Below are 23,170 nucleotides of genomic sequence, written 5' to 3'. Positions count from 1 at the left end.
AAGGGGGCGGGACCACCTAAGGTCGGGTGTTTGAGACCAGCCTGACCAACATGGAGAAACGCCATCTTTACTAAAAATACAAAACAAACAAACAAACCAACACAATGTCACCTTAGTATTAGGCTCACTGACATGTCACAAGATCCCCTGCAAGCAGAACCTAGGACAAGAAGGAGAGACATGTTAGCTAGGTGTGAGCCCAGTGATATGTCACAATCCCTTCTGTGATCAGAGGCCAGGCAGGAGAATAGAGCCACATTACCTTTGATGGGTGCAGGTATATGACACAATGTCCTCTGTAGGCAGGGCCTAGGCAGTAGAGTTACATCACCTGGGTGTTGGACCCAACAATATATCACAATGACCCACACACACAGGGCACAGGCAGGTGAGTCACATAACGTATGTGTGGGGCCCAGCGATATGACACAATGCCCCCTGTGGAAGAACCAAGGCAGGAGAGAAGATTCACACCACCTGAGTACAAGACTCAGTGAAGTCACAATGTCCCCTGTGTGCAGTGCCAAGGCAGTGGAATAATCACATCACCTCAGTGTTGGATCCAGTGATATGTCACAGTCTCTTCTGTGGGCTGGGCCAGGGCTAGAGCACCAACTCACTCTGGTGCTGGGTAAAGTCATATGTCATAATCACACTGTCAGGAATGTCCAGGGGTGAGATTATGCATCTGGACTGGGAAGAAGCAACACATCAAAAATATGACCAGACCATCCACGGTGGCTCATGCCTGTAATCCCAGCACATTGGGAGGCCAAGGTGGGAGAATACCTGGAGCCCAGGAGTTCAAGACTACCCTGGGGGCTACATGGTGAGACATCTTTACTAAAAAATGATAATTAAAGTTTAAAAAGTAATATATATAACCAGAGCCTGGACAACATACTGAGACCATGTCTCTACTAAAAAAAAGATAGATGATAGATATAGATAGATAGATAGATAGATAGATAGATAGATAGATGATAGATAGAGCCAGGCACGGTGGCTCACGCCTGTAATTCCAGCACTTTGGGGGCCAAGGCCTCACTCAAAAAGGAAAAAAAAAAAAAAAAAGAAGAAGAAAAAAGAAATCTAAAACAACAGCAACTTCAGTGTGCAAGAAGGAGCATGAGAGAGATAAAAGAAACAGAAAAAATAAATAAATAAATAAAAATAAAACAGCGGCCGGGCTCGGTGGCTCACGCCTGTAATCCCAGCACTTTGGGAGGCCAACGCGGGCTGATCACCTGAGGACGGGAGTTACACATCAGCCTGACCAACATGGAGAAACCCCGTCTCTATTAAAAATACAAAATTAGCCAGGTGTGGTGGCGCATGCCTGTAATCCCAGCTACTCGGGACGCTGAGGCCTGAGAACCGCTTGAACCCAAAAGACAGAGGTTGCAGTGAGCCGAGATCGCGCCATTGCACTTCAGCCTGGGTAACAAGAGCAAAACTACGTCTCAACAAACAAACAAAATACAGCAACTCAATGTACTGTGGAAACAAACTTGAAGTGGGGCTAGGAAAACAAAAAACAAAACAAATACAGACAGATCCCCAGAGCCTCAGATACTCGGGAGGCCGAAATGAAAGGATTGCCTTGGTGAGCCCGGGAAGGTGGAGGTCGCAGTGAGCAGTAATCGCACCCTCTACTGGATCTTAGCGGTTCTGCAGCCGACGAGAGCCATCTGGTCCATCTTAAACATTTCAAGCTGGTGGCCAAGTCCTACACTCCTGGCCGACATGTGGTGGACCCGGCGGCCGGACTGAGAGGCCAGCAGGCAAGGGCCCAGCGGATCCACCCTAGAGGCCGAGGGTGGCGCTCGCGGCCTGAAGCTGTTTTTCTGGCATCTAAGTCGCCAACCTTCCTTCCCACCGCGCCCCCAACCCCCGTCTGCTGATCGACGTGGGCGGTGGAAAGAGGAGGAAGGGCTCAAGGGCAGGGACTGCCGTCCCGGTGGCCGCCCCACCCGCGGGGTGGGAGAGAACCGGGACCCAGACGGCCACCGCCGGGCCCTCACCGCCATACCTGGGATGGGGCCTGCCGGGCCACGCCCCCGGACACCTGCGACTCAGCCATCCACACCATGCTCCCCCAGCCCTGTCCGAGCCGGGGGATCGAGCTGCCACCACCCCCACTCCCAGGAATGAGGGGAGGAGCCAGGAACCAGAGGGGCAAGAGGCCAAGCGGGGGAGCCCCCCAACCCGAGGCACCCACCGCGCCGCACGCCGTCCCTTTCGGCGCTCGGAAAGCCCTCGGGCGAACCCCTCCCGAGCCCACCCCTCCCAGGCCCTCAGAAGATGGCACAGGACGGCCCCTGACTCTCCATGGGGATTTGGGAATAAACTTGGCAGGCCCCTCAGACAGTCAAGACCCGCGTGGGCGTCCCCGGCCCCCTGCGTCAGGCGTGGTGGGTCCCGCGGGTCGGGCCTCGGCAGTTGCTGTGCGCTTGGGATCAGCCAGGGCAGCGCCACACTCGGTTCGGGCTGGGAGAGCGGGGACAGCCTCCCAAGCCACAGCCCTGCACGCCCGACCTCCGACTCACAAGGGACGCGCCAGAGCTCTGGCCCCGTTCAGAGTGAAGGCTGAAGTTCACAGTTCACAGTTCAGCTGAAGGCTGCGGGCCTTCCCGAGCTCCGCCCAGCTCACAGCGGGGACGGTCGCTCCCTCGGCAGCTGCCGCTGGAGCTCCGGAGGACAAGAGAACTTAGGTGGCCTCAGTGGAGCCCGACAACAGGCGTGAAAGTCAACAAGACAGATCGAGATGGCAAGGGCGACTCGCGGACGAAATGGATCCACCCGACCCCAGAAATGATCCCCGATACGCGGCTCTGCATAGACCACGACAGAGTCCAGTCAAAGACAACCCGTGGGTGTGGGTGTTTGGAGATGCATCTCAGCGGGAGAAAGAACGACCAGGACTCGGTAGTGGGTGGTTTAGGACACAGGGAGATACAGAATGAGGGGACTGTCCCAGAATCCACACAAAGACGGACAGACGACGGACGGAAGGAAGGAAATAAAACAGAAAAAAAAGAGAGAGAAAAAAATGAAGAAAGAGAAAGAAATATCAAAAGAAAAATAGAGAAAATAATGAAAAGAAAAAGGGAAGATGAAACAGGAAGGAAAAAGGTGGAGAGACACAAAAAGAAAATAAAGGAAGAAATGAAGGAAAAAGGAAAGAAGAAAGAGGGCAAAAAAAAAAAGAATACAAAGAAAAAAGAAGAAAATAAAAAAGGGCAGGGCATGGTGGCTCACGCCTGTAATTCCAACACTTTGGGAGGCTGAGGTGGGAGAATCACTTGAGCCCAGGAGTTTGAGACCAGCCCTGACAACATAGTGAGGCCCTGCCTCTACTAAAAGTTAGCCAGGCATGATGCCACATTCCTGTAGTAGGAAGGAAGGAAGGCAGGAGAGAAGGAGGAAAAAAAGGGAGGAAGATAGGAATGTAGAGAGAAAGGCAGGAAGGAAGACAGGAGGGAATGAAGGAAGTTAGGGACCAAGTTCTACAAGGAAGAAATGTTAAAAAGAAACAGAGAAAAAGGAAGAGAGAAACACAGGAATAAAAAGGGAAGGACAGTAAGAAAGAGACAGAAAGGGAGAAATTATGAAAATAGAACGAAAAGGAAAAAAAGTAGAAAGATGAAAGTATATCTCTAAAAGAATAATAGGCGGGGCATGGTGGCTCATGCCTGTAATCCCAGCACTTTGGGAAGTCCAGGCGGGTGGATCATGAAGTCAACAGATCGAGAGCATCCTGGCCAACATGGTGAAACCCCATCTCTACTAAAAATGCAAAAATTTGCTGGGCATGGTGGTGCGTGCCTGTAGTCCCAGCTACTTGGGAGGCTGAGGCAGGAGAATCACACACACACAAAACCTGCTGCCTCAGGCTTTAAACACACACATGTGTTCTGTAATCCACGCTCATTTGATTGTGAGGGCTGTTGTCAGAAATGTTACTAAGAGAGGAATATGCATAAATTAGATCACATTTAAGGTTATGCTTATAATGCCACTTGAGTGGGAAGTAAAAGAGTGGAGTTACAGGCACCCAGCTGGGGTTTACCCACACCAGGTTGTTTCTCTTTTTTTTTTTTGAGACAGAGTCTCACTCTGTCACTCAGGCTGGAGTGCAGAGGCATGATTTCAGCTCATTGCAACCTCCCCTCCTGGGTTAGAGCAATTCTTGTGCCTCAGCATCCCGAGTAGTTGGAATTAAAGGCACGCGCTACCACGCCCGGTTAATATTTGTGTTTTTAGTAGAGATAGGGTTTCACCATATTGACCAGCCTTGCCTTGAACTCCTGACTTCAAGTGATCCGACCACCTTGGCCTCCCAAAGTGCTGGCATTACAGGTATGAGCCACTGCACCTGGCCAACCATGCCAGTTTCTAGGCTCATGAGAGTGTGGCACAGGTAAACATCACCTGTCATTGGTGACAGAAGAAAAAAGGCTGGAGGGAAGACCAGGTGGGGGGAGAGGTGCTAGGCTGTGGGGCTAGGCTCTGGGCATGCTGGACCCGTTAGGTCACTGAAGATCTATCTGGCTGGCCACCTGCCCCTTCATGTCAGTTGAGGAAAGGGGATTGGGCAGCATTCTCCATAAGTCCCACTGTGCTGTGAGAATAGAGGAGTGTCTACAAATTGCCATCTTAGGGTAGGTTTCAGAGTGAGCTGGACTCTCTTGGAGAGCTAATGAGATGGGAGGAAGACAGTCCCCCAGGTAAACCTTAGGGACAGAGCCTGTGAAGTAAGAGGGGGTGTGTGGAGGTGGCCTGTCCCTATGAGAGGGGGAGTTTAAAGCTATTACAGGCCGGGCGCGGTGGCTCACACCTGTAATGCCAGCACTTTGGGAGGCTGAGAGGGGTGGATCACTTGAGGTCAGGAGTTCGAGACCAGCCTGGCCATGGCAGCAAAACCCCAGCTCTACTAAAAATACAAAAATTAGCCAGGCGCTGTGGCACGCGGCTATAGTCCCAGCTACTCGGGAGGCTGAGGCAGGCGAATCGCTTGAACCTGGGAGACCCAGGTTGCAGTGAGCCGCAATGGCACCACTGTATTCCAGCCTGAGCGACAGAGTCTCGCTCTGTCTCAAAAAAAAAAAGGAAGAAAGAAAGAAAGAAAGAAAGAAGAGAAAAAGACATTTCAATTCTAATATCTGTCAGTTCCTCTGAGCCAAGTGGAAAATACATGCCCTTCACCTTGAAGTTTGTTTTTTTGTTTGTTTGTTTGTTTGTTTGAGACAGAGTCTCGCTCTGTTACCATAGTGGAGGGCAGTGGCCTGATCTCAGCTCATGCAACCTCAGCCTCCTTCAAGCGATTCTCTTGCATCAGCATCAGCCTCCCTAGTAGCTGGGACTACAGGCGCACACCACCACACCTGGCTAATTTTTGTAATTTTAGTAGAGATGGGGTTTCACCATGTTGGCCAGTGTGGTCTCTATTTCTTGACCTCAAGACCCGCCCACCTCAGCCTCCCAAAGTGCTGGAATTACAGGCGTGAACCACCGGGCCTGGCCACCTTGAAGTTTTAAGTGACACCCAAGGATAGCCACCAGTGTCTTGGTTATGGAAGCCTCCTACGTGCTTCCCGCCCCCAGTTTGATTTGCAGGCTCCTGGTTGTGTTGTCGTAAACACGCTTTCCTCTGGCCTTGTCCGATGAATACGGTTCACACAGCTAACAGTACTTCTTGAGAGGGGTTACCATGTAAAGCTGAGAATAGATTGGGTTTAGGTAACATTGTGCCTCCTTATCACCTGAGAGGCCATTGTTCCTGGTTCATTCTATAAGTGTATTAGTGCTGTCAGACATCTTTGGACAATTCAAATGAAAAGGACCTGTGGTTTTATAAAGGAAACAAACGCTTCAGATGTGAAATCCTTCTTTTATTCTCCACTTCTCTTAGGTGAAAATTTTTATTTTATTTATTTATTTTTGAGACAGAGTCTCGCTCTGTCACCCAGGCTGGAGTGCAATGGTGCGATCTTTGCTCACTGCAACTTCTGCCTCCCGGGTTCAAGCGATTCTCCTGCCTCAGCCTCCCGAGTAGTTGGGATTACAGGAGCCCACCACCACTCCCGGCTAGTTTTTGTATTTTTACTAGAGACGGGGTTTCGCTATGTTGGTCAGGAGGGTGTCGAACTCCTGACCTCAGGTGATCCGCCCGCCTCTGCCTCTCAAAGTGCTGGGATCACAGGCGTGAGCCACCGCCCCCCGACGCCTCAGCTCATTTGTTAATTAGCAGTAATACCCTGGGCAAGTGACACCTCCTACTTGAGCCTCTTTTTCCGTCCATAAAATGCACTAATACTGGGGAGGGTGGGATTGGGAGGTGGGTCCTGGAACTCCATCCAATCAGTGGCACTGGTGTAGGAACCGCCCAATCAGGCGCGCAGTTGGAGAGGAGGGCGTGGCTTCCGGAATTTGGCGGGGTCTTTGTCTCTCGCTCCCGCCAGAGGTTGGCATCTGTCTCCACTGTTCCGCGTCCTCTACCTCGGAACCCCGACCCCCGCCTGGCGACTTTGTCACAGCCTCTGTTGCCCTGTGATCTGCAGGTCCTGGGAGACGCACAGCTAAGACGCCAAGGCATGCTGGAAGCTGGGAAGTGGTGCGTATGCGGGGTTGGGCATCCCGAGAGGGGAGAGCGGGCTGTGAAACCTGCAGGACCGGCCTCCCCACAGTCCGCTCCCGGGTCCGCCGACCTCAGTCCTCTCTGGCGCTGCTCCGCCCCAGGCCTCTCTGGCCGCAAGATGGCGGCTGAGCCCGCAGCCGGAACCCCCAGCGTCTCGCCTCATCCCTGCTGGGCGCCCTGTCTGGACCTCCTTGGGCAGCTCTGCGCACGCAGCCCCGAGTATTTCCCAGAGTGTTTAGGGATGCCAGGTGGGTCATCAGGGTAGAATCCTGACTTGGTGTGTGCGTGGGAGGAGCTGCGACCCGTGGGGTTCCCAAGCTTTCCTGTTAATTTTTTTTTTTTCTTTTTAGACAGTCTCGCTCTGTCGCTAAGGTAAAGTGCAGTGGTGTGACCTCAGTTTCTGTAAGCTCCCTCTCCCAGGCTCAAGCCTCCCAAAGTGCCAGGATTACAGGGTTGAGCCACCGCGCCTGGCCTAATATATTAATTTATAAGAAATGCATTCAAGTTGGGTTTTAGATTTTTTAAATTTATGAACACAGGGGACTGGAGCCACTTTAGTCTAATTTCCTGCTCTTTAATTATTTTAACACTCCACAGGAGGACTCGTTTTCCTGTGTGCCTTCCTAATGTATGGCAAGCAGGGCTCTAATCCACCACTTTTTTCCCTTAGCCTAACTCAGGCTTGCAGTAAAATTATAAATTTCCACTTTTGTTCCTACATTCTCAAATGTGGGATAGAAGACCAACTTCCCCTCTCCAGTTTACCACACTATCAACTACTTGTCCTTTATTGTACATTAGAGACACAGTATTTTAATTGTTAATCATGATTTTACACAGCAGTGGATCGTGGCAGGTTTTTAAAGATTTGTTTTCTGTCTGTAAACATTTCACATGAGAAAAAAGTAGAAAATAACCCTCTAACACTCCACTGTACAAAATAAAAATTATCTCTGCTTCTCCCACTTTTATCTTCCCTAGGCACACACACCTTATTAGTACGTCTTTGGGTTGAAGTTTTGCTTTGGAGAAATAACAGGGCCCTTTACAGCAGCCCTCCGGTCTTTTCTTGGTCATGAGTTTCAGAACTGTCTGGGATAACCCAAGATGCCTGTAGTGACCATATCTCTTGGAATGTCTAATGGATATCATCCCCTGGGTCATTTCTTAGAGGGCAGCCTGAGGAATCGGAGTATAGCCTCTCAGAGGAGCAACTGGGTGGCCTGGGCCTGAGGACAGTCTCCTGGTATACCATTTGTCTAAAAAGCTAACTTCTTAGAACATTAAGATTTTTTTTTGTCAAAGGAATGCTTAGGCACCATTGGTGGGAGTTTAAATTAGTTCACCTATTGTCGACAGTGTGGCCATTCCTCAGAGACCTAGAGAAAGCAATACCATTCAACCTAGCAATCCAATCATTGGGTATATACCCAAAATAATATAAATCATTCTACTATAAAGACACATGCATGTGTATATTCATTGCAGCACAATTCACAATAGCAAAAACATGGAGTCAACCAGAATGCCTATCAATGATAGATTGAATAAAGAAAATGTGGTACATATACACCATGGGATATTGTGCAGCCATAAAAAAAATAAGATCATATCTTTCTCAGGAATGTGGATGGAGCTGTAGGCCGTTCTCCTTAGCAAAGTAACACAGGAACAGAAAACTAAATACCACATATTCTCACTTAAAAGTGAAAGTTGAATGATGGGAACACATGGACACAGAGGGGAACAATCCATACCAGGGTCTATTAGAAGGAGGAGGGAGAGGATCAAAAAAAGTAACTAATGGGTACTAGGTTTCATACCTGGGTGAGGAAATAATCTTCACAACAAACCCCCATAACACACCTATGTAAAAAATGTGCATAGATAAAAATGTGTCTCAAACTCCTGACCTCAGGTGATCTGTCCGCCTTGGCCTCCCAATGTGCTGGGATTACAGGCGTAGGTTTTTTAAAAATTTAGGTAGCTTTTCCCATAATTTCCTAAGAGCTTTTTTTTTTTTTTTTTTGAGATGGAATCTCTGTCACCCAGGCTGGAGTGCAGTGGCAGTGTCTTGACTTACTGCAACCTCCAACTCCTGGGTTAAAGCAATCCTTCTGCCTTAAACTCCCGAGTAGCTGGGATTATAGGCATGTGCCAGCCAACACACCCAGCTAATTTTTGTATTTTTAGTAGAGATAGGGCTTCACCATGTTGGCCAGGCTGGTCTTGAACTCCTGATGTCAAGTGATCTGACCGCTTCGGCCTCCCAAAGTGCTGGGATTACAGGCGTGAGCCACCATGCCCAGTCTGTGTGGGGAAAAGAAAGAGATCAGACTGTTACTGTGTCTGTGTAGAAAGAAGTAGGCATAAGAGACTCCATTTTGTTCTGAACTAAGAAAAATTCTACCTTGAGATGCTGTTAATCTGTAACCCTACCCCCAACCCTGTGCTCACAGAGACAAATGCTGTGTTGACTCAAGGTTTAATGGATTTAGGGCTATGCAGGATGTGCTTTGTTAAACAAGTGCTTGAAGGCAGTATGCTTGTTAAAAGTCATCACCACTCTAATCTCAAGTACCCAGGGACACAATACACTGCAGAAGGCTGCAGGGACCTCTGCCTAGGAAAGCCAGGTATTGTCCAAGGTTTCTCCCCATGTGATAGTGTGAGATATGGCCTCATGGGTAGGGAGAGACCTGACCATCCCCCAGCCCAATATGGGTAAAGGGTCTGTGCTGAGGAGGATTAGTAAAAGAGGAAGGCCTTTTGCAATTGAGATAAGAGGAAGCCATCTGTCTCCAGGCATGTGTCTTTATAGTAGAATATAGTAGAATTATTTATATTATTCCTGGAGAATGATTTATATTATTCCCTGGGCAATGGAATATCTCAGTGTAAAACCCGATTGTATGTTCCATCTACTGAGATAGGAGAAAACCGCCTTAAGGCTGGAGGTGAGACATGCTGGTGGCAATACTGCTCTTTAATGCACCAGAGATGTTTATGTATGTGCACATCAAAGCAAGCACCTTTTCTAACCTTGTTTATGACACAGAGACATTTGTTCACATGTTTTCCTGCTGACCCTCTCCCTACTATTACCCTATTGTCCTGCTACATCCCCCTCTCCGAGATGGTAGAGATAATGATCAATAAATACTGAGGGGACTCAGAGACCAGTGCCTGCGTGGGTCCTCCATATGCTGAGCGCTGTTCCCCTGGGCCCACTTTTCTTTCTCTATACTTTGTCTCTGTGTCTCTTTCTTTTCTCAGTCTCTTGTCCCACCCGACGAGAAACACCCACAGGTGTGGAGGGGCAGGCCACCCCTTCAGTCTGAAGAATAATTTTCAACTCTGCAATTTAAGACAATTATCTTTTTTGTTTTTTTGAGATGGAGTTTTGCTCTTGTGCCCAGGCTGGAGTGTAATGGCACGATCTCGGCTCACTGCAACCTCCGCCTCCTGGGTTCAAGCGATTCTCCTGCCTCAGCCTCCTGAGTAGCTGGGATTACAGGCATGTGCCATCATGCCTGGCTAATTTCTGTATTTTTAGTAGAGATGGGGATTTCACCACGTTGGCCAGGCTAATCTCGAATTCCTGACCTCAGGTGATCTGCCCTCCTCAGCCTCCCAAAGTGCTGGGATTACAGGTGTGAGCCACTGTACTCGGCCCTATCTATGTATTTTTAATCAATGTTGTCCCTGTTTTATGACACAATTTTTTCTGGGTTTTCAATTATTATTTTATATTGTTTTAAGGCAGAGTTTTGCTCTTGTTGCCCAGGGTAGAGCGCAGCGGTGCGACCTTGGCTCACTGCAACCTCTGCCTCCCAGGTGCAAGTGATTCTCCTGCCTCAGCCCCCTCAGTAGCTGGGATTACAGGTATGCCCCACCAAGCCCAGCTTATTTTGTGTTTTTAGTGGAGATGAGGGTTTCTCCATGTTGGTCAGGCTGGCCTCAAACTCCTGACCTCAGGTGATCCGCCTGCCTTGGCCTCCCAAAGTGCTGGGATTACAGGCGTAGCCACCGCGCCCAGCCTATTACTTTATTTTGTCTAGGTGAGTAGTCAAGGAAATAATCTTAAATTCACAATCTACTTATAGTTTGAACATATATAATTTTGTGAGAAGAACACTTGTTATTTGAAGTTAATTTTTTTTAATTTTGTAACTTTTTTTAGGTATTCTTAAATTTTAAATTGTAGTTAAAAACATTACAATAGTCATTTCAAACATTATTAGGTGTACAGTTTAGAAGTGTTAGGTGCAGTCCTGTTGTTTTCTAGGAGGTTAGAGATGATTTTTGTCTTACAAAAGTAAAAGCAAATACTCATTAAACAACCAATTGTCCTTTCCACCTCTCTCTAGCTCCTGAAGAACCCCATTTTACTTTCTTTCTTCATGACTTTGACTAAGTATTTTATGTAAGTGTGATTATACAGTGTCTCTTTTTTTGACTATTTTATTTTACTTGACGTAGTACCATAAAGATTTATCATTATTGTAGTATTTGTCGAGATGTCTCTATTTTATTTATTTGTTTATTTGGAGTCGAAGTCTCGCTGTATCCCCCAGGCTGGAGTGCAGTGGCACCATCTCGGCTAACTGCAACCTCTGTTTCCTGCGTTCAAGCAATTCTCCTGCCTCAGCCTCCTGAGTAGCTGGGATTACAGGCACGCACCACGATGCCCAGCTAATTTTTGTATTTTTAGTAGAGACGGAGTTTCACCATGTTGGTCAGGCTGAGATGACCCTATTTCAAAAGACTGAAATAATATCCTATTGTATATATGTGCCACATTTGTTTAATCTACTCATTTGTAAAGGGATATTTGTTTCCAGGTATTATCTTTTGTGAGGCATACTGCAATGTACACGTATCTATTCCATGTTTTGCCTTGACTATGGGATATTTTGAATACACTGATTTAGTTTCATGTATATACTCTTACTTTTTTTTTTTTAGTTTTGAGACAGTCTCACTCTGCCACCCAGGCTGGAGTGCAGTGGCGTGATCTCGGCTCACTGCAACCTTCGCCTTCCGACTTCAAGTGATTCTCTACCTCAGCCTCCTGAGTAGCTGGGATTGTAGGTGCGCACCACCATGCCCGGCTAAGTTTTTTATTTTTAGTAGAGGTGGGGTTTCACCATGTTGCCCAGGCTGGTCTCGAATTCCTGGCCTCAAGTGATCCACCTGCCTCGGCCTCCCAAAGTGCTGGGATTACAGATGTGAACCACTGTGCCTGGCTATGCTCTTACTTTTATTGCCTGATCTTTTGATGTTGTGTTCCCCAAATCATTGCCAAACCCATTGTCGTGAAGCTTCCTCCTTCTGTATTGTTCTAGGAGTTTTACAGTTATAGATTTTATGTTAAAGCCTTAGTTCATTTCTTTTTTGCTTTTTTCTTTTTTTTGAGATGGAGTCTTGCTCTGTCGTCCAGGCTAGAGTGCAGTGGCACAATCTCGGCTCACTGCAACCTCTGCCTCCCAAGTAGCTGGGATTACAGGCACATGCCACCACTCCTGGCTAAGTTTTGAATTTTTAGTAGATGTGCTGTTTCGCCATGTTGGCCAGACTGCTCTTGAACTCCTGACCTCAGGTGATCCAGCCGCTTCCGACTCCCAAAGTGCTGGGATTACAGGCGTGAGCCACCGCTCCAGACCTCTTTTTTTCTTTTTCTTTTTTTTTTTTTGAGAGTCTCACTTTGTTGCCGAGGCTGGAGGGCAGTAGTGCGATCTCGGCTCACTGCAAACTCTGCCTCCTGGGTTCAAGTGATTCTCATGCCTCAACCTCCTGAGTAGCTTGGATTACAGGCGTTTGCCACCACTCCTAGCTAATTTTTGTTTCTGGGTTTTTTTTTTTCTTTTTCTTTTTTTTGAGACGTAGTCTCGCTTAGTCGCCCAGGCTGGAGTGCAATGGCGCTATCTTAGCTCACTGCAACCTCCGCCTCCTGGGTTCAAGTGATTCTCCTGCCTCAGCCTCCTGAGTAGCTGGGATTACAGGGGTGAGCCACCACACCCACCTAATCTTTGTAGTTTTAGTAGAGATAGGGTTTCACCATGTCGGCCAGGCTGGTCTCAAATTCCTGACCCCAGGTGATCTGCCCGCCTCGGCCTCCCAAAGTGCTGGGACTACAGCTGTGAGCCACTGCGCCTGGCTAATTTTTGTATTTTAAGTGGAGATGGGATTTTGCCACATTGGCCAGACTGGACTTGAATTTTTGGGTTCAAGTGATTCACCCACCTCGGCCTCCCAAAGTGCTGGGATTTCAGTCTGGAGCCAACACGCCCAGCCTTATCTTTTATTTATTTGTTTATAGACAGACTCTTGTTCTGTCACCCAGACTAGAGTGCAGTGGTGCAATCATAGCTCACTGTAACCCCAAACTCGCAGGCTATCTTTCAACCTCAGCTTCCCTAGTAGCTGGGGCTACAAAAATATGCCACCATGCCATGTCTATTTATTTTTTGTAGAGATGAGGTCTCATGTTGTTCAGGCTGGTCTTGAACTTCTGACTTCAAGTAATTCTCTTGTCTCAGTCTTAAACACAGTAGGAATTACAGTCATGTGCCACCACACCTGGCCTTTGCTAACTATTTTGTAATATGCAGCACTTTTTTATTCATCATTGTCATCCTACTGTGTAATAGAAAACCAGAACTTACTCTTCTTCTCTAATTGTAACTTAATATTTGTTAAGTAACCTCTTCCCATCCTCCCACTTTAGTCTCTGGTGACACCTGTTGTATTCTTTGCTTCATAAACCCTTTTTTTCAGAGTCCTCGTATGAGTAAAATTATGAGATCATGAAGTATTTGTCTTCTGTATATGACATTTCACTTAACATGGTATCCTCTTGGTCCACCCATGTTGCAAATAGCAGATTTTTTTTTTTTTTTGAGATGGAGTCTTGCTCTGTCGCCCAGGCTGGAGTGCAGTGGTACGATCTTGGCTCACTGCAACCTCCTCCCAGTTCAAGCATTCTCCTGCCTCAGCCTCCCAGTGCTGGGATTACAGGTGCCCCCCCAGCGCTAATTTTTTGTATTTTAGTAGAGACAGGGTTTCACTGTGTTGCCCAGGCTGGTTGCAAACTCCTGAGCTCAGGCAGTCCACCCACCTCAGGCTCCCAAAGTGTTGGGATTACAGGCATGAGCCACAGCACCTGGCATAATTTTTTTTAATAGCTAAGTAGTATTGTATTGTGTATGTATACCACATTTTCTTTATTCGTTTCTTTTTTTGAGACAAAATCTCTCTCTTGTTACCCAGGCTGGAGTGCAATGGCGTGATCTCGGCTCACTGCAACCTCCGCCTCCTGGGTTCAGGCGATTCTCCTGCATCAGCTTCCCAAGTAGCTGGGATTACAGGCATGTGCCACCACGCCCGACTAATTTTGTGTTTTTAGTGGGACGGGGTTTCTGCACGTTGGTCAGGCTGGTCTCGAACTCCTGACGTCAGGTCATCTGCCCACCTCAGCTTTCGAAAGTGCTGGGATTACAGGTGTGAGCCACCGGACCCGGACTTTTTTCTTTATTCATTTATCTGTTGCTATACATTTGAATTGATTCTATATCTTAGCTTTTATAAACAGTGCTGCAATAGCCATGGGAATGCAGATATCTTTTTGAAACATGGATTTTCTTTTTTTTTAGATATATAGGCAGTAGTGGCCGAGCACGGTGGCTCACATCTGTAATTACAGCACTTTGGGAGGCTGAGGCTGGCTGATCATGAGGTCAGGAGTTCGAGACCAGCCCAGCCAATACGGTGACAACCTGACTCTACTGAAAATACAAAAATTAGCCAGGCATGGTGGCGCATGCCTATAGTCCCAGCTACTTGGGAGGCTGAGGCAGGAGAACCGCTTGAACCGGGGAGGGGGAGGTTGCAGTGAGCCGAGATTGTGCCACTTCACTCCAGCCAGAGGGACACAGCGAGACTCTGTCTCAAAGAAAGAAAAAAGATATATACCTAGTAGTAACATTACTGGGTCATATAGTAGCTGTATTTTTAATTATTTGAGGAACCTCCATACTATTTTCTATAATGGCCATAAATATTTACACTCCCGCCAACAGTGTATATGTGTTTCCTCTTTATTACATCCTCATTAGTGCTTGTTTTTTTTTTTTTTTTAATTATAGCCATTCTAATAGGAGTTAGGTTGTATATTATTGTAGTTTGGGTTTGCATTTACCTGGTGATTAGTTTATGTTCAGCATCTTTTTATGTACCTGTTAGCCATTCATATGTCTTTTTTTGATAAATGCCTGTTAAGATCTACATATTTTTAATAGATTATGTTTTATTTTAGAATTTCACAGTTTTTAAGATAATTTTGAATATTAACTCCTTGTCGTATGTATAGTTTGTACATTATTTTCCTTCATTTTATAGATTGTCTCTTCACCCTCATAGTTGTTTCCTTTTATATGCAAAAGCATTTTAGCTTGATGTAATCTCATTTGCTCATTTTTGCTTTTGTTTCCTATGCTTCTGAAGTCTTATTTTAAAAAGTTACTTCCCAGTCTAATGTTTTAAAACATTTTTTCTATGTTTCTGTTTAATAGTTTCATAGTTTGTGGTATTACATTTGAGTCTTTGATTCATCTTGAGTTGATTTTTGTATATAATGAGGGGTAGGGATCTGGTTATATTCTTCTGTGTATGGATATTTGATTTTCCCTGCCATTTGTTGAAGAGATTGTCTTTTCCCCAAAGTGTGTTCTCACTACCATTGTTAAAAACTAGTTGGCTTTAGGTGCATACATTTGTTTCTGAGCTTATTGGGCACATTGATCTATGTGTTTGTTTTTATGTGAGTACAATGCTGTTTTGGTTATAATAGCTGTGTAGCTAATTTTGAAGTCAGATATTGTGATGCCTTCAGCTTTGTGCTTTTTAAAAATATATATAAAAAGTATTTCCTAGACAAGTGGCAGATTACATTTTATAAACAAAACCATCTTTGAAAATACTGGCCGATTCTTCTTTAAAACATACAAATAGGTATTTTAAAAAAACTTAAGTTCAGGGGTACAAGTGTACGTTTGTTGCATTGGTAAGCATGTGTCATACGGGTTTGTTGTAAAGATTAAGCCTAGTACCCATTAGTTATTTTTCCTGATCCTTTTCCTCCTCCAACCTTCCACCCTCTGAAAGGCCCCAGTGTGTGCTGTTCCCCTCTGTGTGTCCATGTGTTCTGATTATTTACCTCCCACTTATAAATGAGAACATGCAGTATTTGGTTTTCTATTCCTGTGTTAGTTTGCTAGGGATAATGACCTCCAGCTCTGTCCACATGCTTGTGAAGGACATGGTCTTACTCTTTTTTATGGCTGCATAGTATTCCATGGTGTGTATGTACCACATTTTTCTTTATCCAGTCTATCATTAATGGACATTTCAGTTGATTTCATGTCTTTGCTATGGTGAATAGTGCTGCAGTGAACATACACGTGAATGTGTGTTTATAATAGAAGAATTTATATTCTTTTAGCTATATACCCAGTAATGAAATTACTGGTCAATTGTTATTTCTTTCTTAAGGTCTTTAAAAAATCACCACACTGTCTTCAACCTTAGCTGAACTAATTTACACTCCCACCAACAGAGTATAAGCATTTCTTTCCTCCACAACCTTGTCAGTATCTGTTATTATTTAACTTTTTTAAAATAGCCATTCTGACTAAGGTGAGATGGTATCTCATTGTGGTTTTGATTTGCATTTCTCTAATTGGTGATGTTGAGCTTTCTTTCAGATGATTTTGACCACACGTAAGTCTTCTTTTTAAAGGCTCATGTCCTTTTAAAGGTTCATGTCCTTTACCCACCTTTTTTTTGTTTTGTTTGATTGTTTGTTTCTTTTTTTTTTAAGTAGAGACGGGGTTTCACCATGTTGGTCAGGCTGTTCTCGAACTCCTGACCTCAAATGATCCGCCCTTCTCAGCCTCCCGAAGTGCTGGATTACAAGCATGAGCCACCATGCCCGCTTTTTTTTTTTTTTTTTTTAATGTAGACAGAGTCTTGCTCTGTCACCGAGCCTGGAGTGCGGTTGCATAATCTTGGCTGCAACTTCCACCTCCCAGATTGAAGCGATTCTCCTGCCTCAGCCTCTCTAGTGGCCGGGATTACAGGCTCCCACCACCAAGCTTGGCTAATTATTTTTTTGTATTTTTAGTAGAGATAGGGTTTCACCGTGTTGGACTAGTCTCGAACTGCTGACCTCAGGTGATCCACCCACCTTTGTCTCCAAAAGTGATGATTACTGATGTGAGCCACCGCATCCAGACCTATTTTACCCAATTTTTTTTTCTTTTTTTTTTGAGACAGAGTCTCACTCTGTCACCCAGGCTGGAGTACAGTGGTACGATCTCAGCTCACTGCAACCTCCGCCTCCCAGGTTCAAGCAATTCTCTGCTTCAGCCTCCTGAGTAGTTGGGATTACAGGCGCCTGCCACCACGTCCAGCTAATTTTTGTAGTTTTAATAGAGACGGGGTTTCACCGTCGTGGCCAGGCTGGTCTGGAATTCCTGACCTCATGATCCACCCGCCTTGGCCTCCCAAAGTGCTGTGATTACAGGCGTGAGCCGCCGTGCCCGGCCCCACCCAATTTTTAATGGAGTTGTTTATGTCTTGTAAATTTGTTTAAGTTTCTTCTAGCTGCTGGATATTAGACCTTTGATGGATGCATAGTTTGCAAAAATTTTCTCCCATACTGTAGGTTCTGTTTACTCTGTTCATAGTTTCTTTTGCTTTGCAGAAGCTCTTTAAATTAGATTTTATTTATTTATTTATTTATTTATTTATTTATTTATTTATTTATTGTGATTGCTTTGGCATCTTTGTAATGAAGTCTTTGCCTGTGTCTATGTCCTGAATGGTATTGCCTAGGTTGTCTTTCAGGGTTTTTATAGTTTTGGGTTTTTCATTTAAGTTTGTAATCCATCTTGAGTTAGTTTTTGTATAGGGTGTAAGGAAGGGATCCAGTTTTTTTTTTTTTTTGAGACGGAGTCTCGCTCTGTCTCCCAGGCTGGAGTGCAGTGGCGCAATCTCGGCTTACTGCAAGCTCCGCCTCCCGGGTTCACACCATTCTCCTGCCTCAGCCTCTCTGAGTAGCTGGGACTACAGGCGTCCGCCACCATGCCCGGCTAATTTTTTTGTATTTTTAGTAGAGATGGGGTTTCACCGTGGTCTCGATCTCCTCACCTCGTGATCCGCCCACCTCGGTCTCCCAAAGTGCTGGGATTACAAGCGTAAGCCACCGCACCCGGCATGGATCCAGTTTTAATTTTCTGCAAATGGTTAGCCAGTTTATTTATTGAAGAGAAAATTCTTTGCTCATTGCTTTTGTCAGCTTTGTTGAAGGTCAGATGGTTGTAGGTGTGCAGCTTAATTTCTGGCCCTCTATTCTGTTCCATTGGTCTGTTTCTGTTCTTGTACCAGTACCATGCTGTTTTAGTTTCTGTAGCCCTGTAGTATAGTTGAAAGTTGGGTAGTGTGATGCCTCCAGCTTTGCTATTATTTGTGTTTAGGATTGTCGTGCCTATTCGGGGTCTTTTTTGGTTTCATATGAATTTTAAAATAATTTTTTTCTAATTCTGTGAGAATGTCCATGCTTGTTTAATGGGAAAAGCATTGAATCTTTGGGAAAAGCATACTGCTTTGGGCAGTATGGCCATTTTAATGATATGGATTCTTTTTATTCATGAGCATGAAAAGTTTTTCCATTTGTTTGTGTCATTTCTGATACCTTTGAGCAGTGGTTTGTAGTTCTCCTTGTAGAGATCTTTCACCTCCCTTGTTAGCTGTATTCCTAGGCATTTTATCTTTTTTGTGGCAACTGTGAATGTGAGTTTGTTCGTGATTTGGCTCTCAGCTTGACTGTTGTTAATGTATAAAAATGCTAGTAATTTTTGGCTGGGTGTGGAGGCTCACACTTATAATCCCAGCACTTTGGGAGGCCCAGGCGGGTGGATCACCTGAGGTTAGGTGTTCGAGACCAGCCTGGCCAACATGGTGAAACCTTGTCTCTACTAAAATTACAAAAATTAGCCAGGCGTGGTGGCAGGCGCCTATAATCCCAGGTACTTGGAAGGCTGAAGCAGGAGAATTGCTTGAACCTGGGAGGCAGAGGTTGCAGTGAGTTGAGATCGCACCACTGCACTCCAGCCTGGGAGACAGAGGAAGACTCCGTCTCAAAGAAAAAAAAGAAAAAAAGAAATGCTAGTAATTTTTGCACATTGACTTTGTATTCTGAGACTTTGCTGAAGTTGTTTATCAGCTTAAGGAGCTTATGGGCTGAGATTATGGCATGTTCTCAATATAAGATTATATTATCTGCAAACAGGGATAGTTTGATTTCCTCTTTTTCTATTTGAATGCCCTTTCTTTTTCTTGTCTTTTCTTTTTTTTTGAGATGGAGTTCGCTCTTGTTGCTCAGGCTGGAGTGCAATGGCATGATCTCGGCTCACTGCAGCCTCCACCTCTGAGGTTCAAGCAATTCTCCTGCCTCAGCCTCCCGAGTAGCTGGGATTACAGGCATGTACCACCACGCCTGGCTAATTTTGTATTTTTAGTAGAGACGGGTTTCTTCATCTTGGTCAGGCTGGTTTTGAACTCCCAACCTGAGGTGATCCACCACCTCAGCCTCCCAAAGTGCTGGGATTACAGGTGTGAGCCACCACACTCAGCCTAGATGTCCTTTATTTCTTTCTCTTTTCTTGTTACCCAGACCAGAAGTTCCAATATTATGTTGAATAGGACTGATGAAAGAGGGCATCCTTGTCTAGTTTTAGTTTTTGTTTGGCTTTTTGAGAGAGAGTCTCACTCTGTCACCCAGGCTGTAGTGCAGTGGTGCGATCTTGGCTCACTGGAACCTCCGCCTCCCAGGTTCAAGCAATTCTCCCTGCCTCAGCCTCCCGAGCAGCTGGGATTACAGGCTCCCACCACACACCTGGCTAATTTTTGTATTTTTAGTACAGATGTGGTTTCACCATGTTGGCCAGGCTGGTCTTGAACCCCTGACCTCAGGTGATCTGCCCACTTTGGCCTCCCAAAGTGGTGGGATTACATGTGTGAGCCAAGCACCCAGCCTAGTTTTAGTTTTCAATGAGAATGCTTCCAATTTTTGCCCATTCAGTATAATGTTGGCTGTGGGTTTGTCATAGATGTCTCTTAGTATTTTGAGATATATTTTTTCAGTACCTTGTTTATTGAGAGGGTTTTTTTTTGTTTGTGTGTTTTTGTTTGTTTTTTTTTTGTTTTTCTCCAGATGGAGTCTCACTTTGTCTCTCCAGCACCTAGGCAGGAGTGCAATGGCATGATCTCAGTGTAGCCTCCACCTACCGGGCTCAAGAGATTCTCCCACCTTAGCCTCCCGAGTAGCTGAGACTACAGGCATGTGCTACCACGCCTGGCTAATTTTTTGTATTTTTAGTAGAGATGGGTTTTCACCATGTTGTCCAGGCTGGTCTTGAACTCCTGACCTCAAGTGATCTGCCTACCTCAGCTTCCCAAAGTGCTGGGATTACAGGTGTGAGCCACCATGCCCGGCCTATTGAGAGTTTTTAACATGAATGGATGTTGAACTGTATTAAAAAGTTTTTCTGCATCTATTGAAGTGATCATGTGGTTTTGTTCCTTTTTGTTTGTTTGTTGGTTGGTGGGTTGGTTGGTTTTTGAGATGGAGTTTCTCTGTTGTTGCCCAGGCTGGAGTGCAATGGCGTGATCTCGGCTCACCGCAACCTCCGCTTCCCGGGTTCAAGTGATTCTTCTTCCTCAGCCTCTCGAGTAGCTGGGATTACAGGCATGTGCCACCTTGCCTGGCTAATTTTGTATTTTTAGTAGAGAGGGGGTTTCTCCATGTTGGTCAGGCTGGTCTTGAACTCTCGACCTCAGGCGATCCACCTGGCTTGACCTCCCAAGTGTTGGGATTACAGGCGTGAGCCACTGCACCTGGCTGATGATGTGGTTTTTGTCTTTAGTTCTGTTATGTGATGCATCGTATTTCTTTTTTCCTATTTATTTTTTTCTGTTTCCCAGGCTGGAGTGCAGTGGTGTGATCTCGGCTTCCGGCAACCTTTGTCTCCTAGGTTCAAGCAATTCTCCTGCCTCAGTCCCAAGTAGCTGGGACTACAGGTGGGCGCCACCATGCCCTGCTAATTTTTGTATTTTTAGTAGAGACAGTGATACTGTTTGGCTGAGTCTCCATTCAGATCTCAATTTGAACTGTGTCTCCCAGAATTCCCATGTGTTATGGGAGGGACCCAGGGAGAGATTATTGAATCGTGGGGTCTGTTTTTTTCCTGTGGTATTCTCGTGATATTGAATAAGTCTCACAAGATCTGATGGGTTTATTAGTGGTTTCTGCTTTGCTTCTTTCTCATTTTCTCTTGCTGCTGTGATGTAAGAAGTGCCTTTTGCCTACCGCCATGCTTCTGATGCCTCCCCAGCCATGTGGAACTGTAAGTCCAATTAAACCGCTTTTTCTTCCCTGTCCTGGGTATGTCTTTATCAGCAGTGTGAAAACAGACTAATACAGTAAATTGTTACCAGTAGGCTGGGACCTTGCTGAAAAAATACCCGAAAATGTGGAAGCGATTTTGGAACTGAGTAACAGGCAAAGGTTGGAACAGTTTGGAGGGCTCAGAAGAAGACAGGAAAATGTGGGAAAGTTTGGAACCTCCTAAAAATGTGTTGAATGGCTTTGACAAAAATGCTGATAGTGATATGAACAATAAGATCCCAGCTGAGAGGGCTGGGCATAGTGGCTCATGCCTGTAATCCCAGCACTTTGAGAGGCTGAGGTGGGCGGACCACGAGGTCAAGAGATCAAGACTATCCTGGCCAATATGGTGAAACTCTGTCTCTACTAAAAATACAAAAATCAGCTGGGTGTGGTGGCGCATGCCTGTAGTCCCAGCTACTTGGGAGGCCGAGGTAGGAGAATTGCTTGAACCCGGGAGGCGGAGGTTGCAGTGAGCCAAGGTTGTGCCACTGTACTCTAGCCTGGCAACAAAACGAGACTCCATCTCAAAGGAAAAAAAAAAAAAAGATCCCAGCTGAGGTGGTCTCAGATGGAGATGAGAAACTTGGAACTGGAGCAAAGGTGAGCCTTATGTTTTAGCAAAGGGACTGGTGGCATTTTGCCGTGCCCTAGAGATTTGTGGAACTTTGAACTTGAGAGAGATGATTTAAGGTATCTGGTGGAAGAAATTTCTAAGCAGAAAAGCATTCAAGAGGTGACTTGGGTACTTTTAAAAGCACTCTGTTTTAAAAGGGAAACAGAATATAAAAGTTCAGAAAATTTGCAGCCTGATGATGCAGTAGGAAAGAAAATTCCATTTTTTGAGGAGAAATTCAAGCCAGCTACAGAAATTTGCATAAGTAGCAAGGAGCCTAATGTTAATCCCCAAGACCATGGAGAAAACATCTCTAGGCCATGTCAGAGACTCTCACAGCAGCTCCTCCCATCATATGCCCAGAGGCCCAGGAAGAAAAGGTGGTTTTGCTAGACATGGTGGCTCATGCCTGTAATCCCAGGGAGGGGGAGGCTGGGGTGGGTGGATCACCTGAAGTCAGGAGTTTGAGACCAGCCTGGCAAATATGGTGAAACCCCATCTCTACTAAAAATACAAAAACTAGCCAGGCTTGGTGGCAGTCGCCGTAATTTCAGCTACTCAGGATGCTGAGGCAGGAGAATTACTTGAACCCAGGAGGCGGTGGAGGTTGCAGTGAGCCAAGATCATGCCATTGCACTCCATCCTGGGTGACAAGAGCGAGACTTCATCTCAAAAAAAAAAAGAAAAAGAAAAAGAAAAAGTGGTTTTGTGGCCCAGGGCCCAGGGTCCCCATGCTGTGTGCAGCCTAAGGAGTTGGTGTCCTGTGTCTCAGCTGCTCTAGCCGTGGCTGAAAGGGGCCAGTGTACAGCTTTGGCTGTGGCTTCAGAGGGTGGAAGCCTCAAGCCTTGGCAGCTTCCATGTGGCGTTGAGGCCGTTGGTGCACAGAAGTCAAGAATTGAGGTTTAGGAACCTCCACCTAGATTTCAGAAAATGTATGGCAACACTTGGATGTCCAGGCAGAAGTTTGCTGCAGGGGTAGAGCCCTCATGGAGAACCTCTGCTAGGGCAGTGTGGAAGGGAAATGTGGGGCCAGAGCCCCCACACAGTCCCTACTGTGGTCCGGCCTAGTGGAGCTGTGAGAAGAAGGCCACTATCCACCAGACCCCAGAATGGTAGATTCACCCACAGCTTGCACTGTGCTCCTGGAAAAGCTGCAGACACTCAATGCCAGCCAGTGAAAGCAACTGGGAGGGAGGCTGTACCCTGCAAAGCCACAGGGGTGGAGCTGTTCAGGATCATGGGAACCCACCTTTTGCATCAGCCTGACCTGGATCTGAGACCTGGAGTCAAAGGAGATCATTTTGGAGCTTTAAAATTTGACTGCCTCACTGGATTTTGGACTTGCATGGTCCCTGTAACCCCTTTATTTTGTCCAATTTATCTCATTTGGAATGGCTATATTTAC

At 46.0% G+C, this 23,170-nt stretch overlaps 1 protein-coding gene across 1 annotated transcript in view; it reads left to right on the top strand.

Moving 5' to 3' along the window:
* The first annotated feature begins 2,792 nt into the window (after positions 1-2,792).
* The window catches only part of LOC105740324 (putative zinc finger protein 730), an 81,453-nt gene continuing 61,075 nt past the window's right edge, over positions 2,793-23,170 (top strand). Inside the window, 2 exon segments of the mRNA XM_030819886.1 lie at positions 2,793-2,928; positions 6,382-6,888. Of these exon segments, the coding sequence (XP_030675746.1) occupies positions 2,793-2,928; positions 6,382-6,888 (643 nt within the window).

The sequence above is a fragment of the Nomascus leucogenys genome, chromosome 10 (assembly GCF_006542625.1).
Source record: "Nomascus leucogenys isolate Asia chromosome 10, Asia_NLE_v1, whole genome shotgun sequence".
Lineage (NCBI taxonomy): Eukaryota > Metazoa > Chordata > Mammalia > Primates > Hylobatidae > Nomascus > Nomascus leucogenys.
Note: the sequence above shows the minus strand (reverse complement) of the source record. Positions and strands in the feature narration are given on the sequence as shown.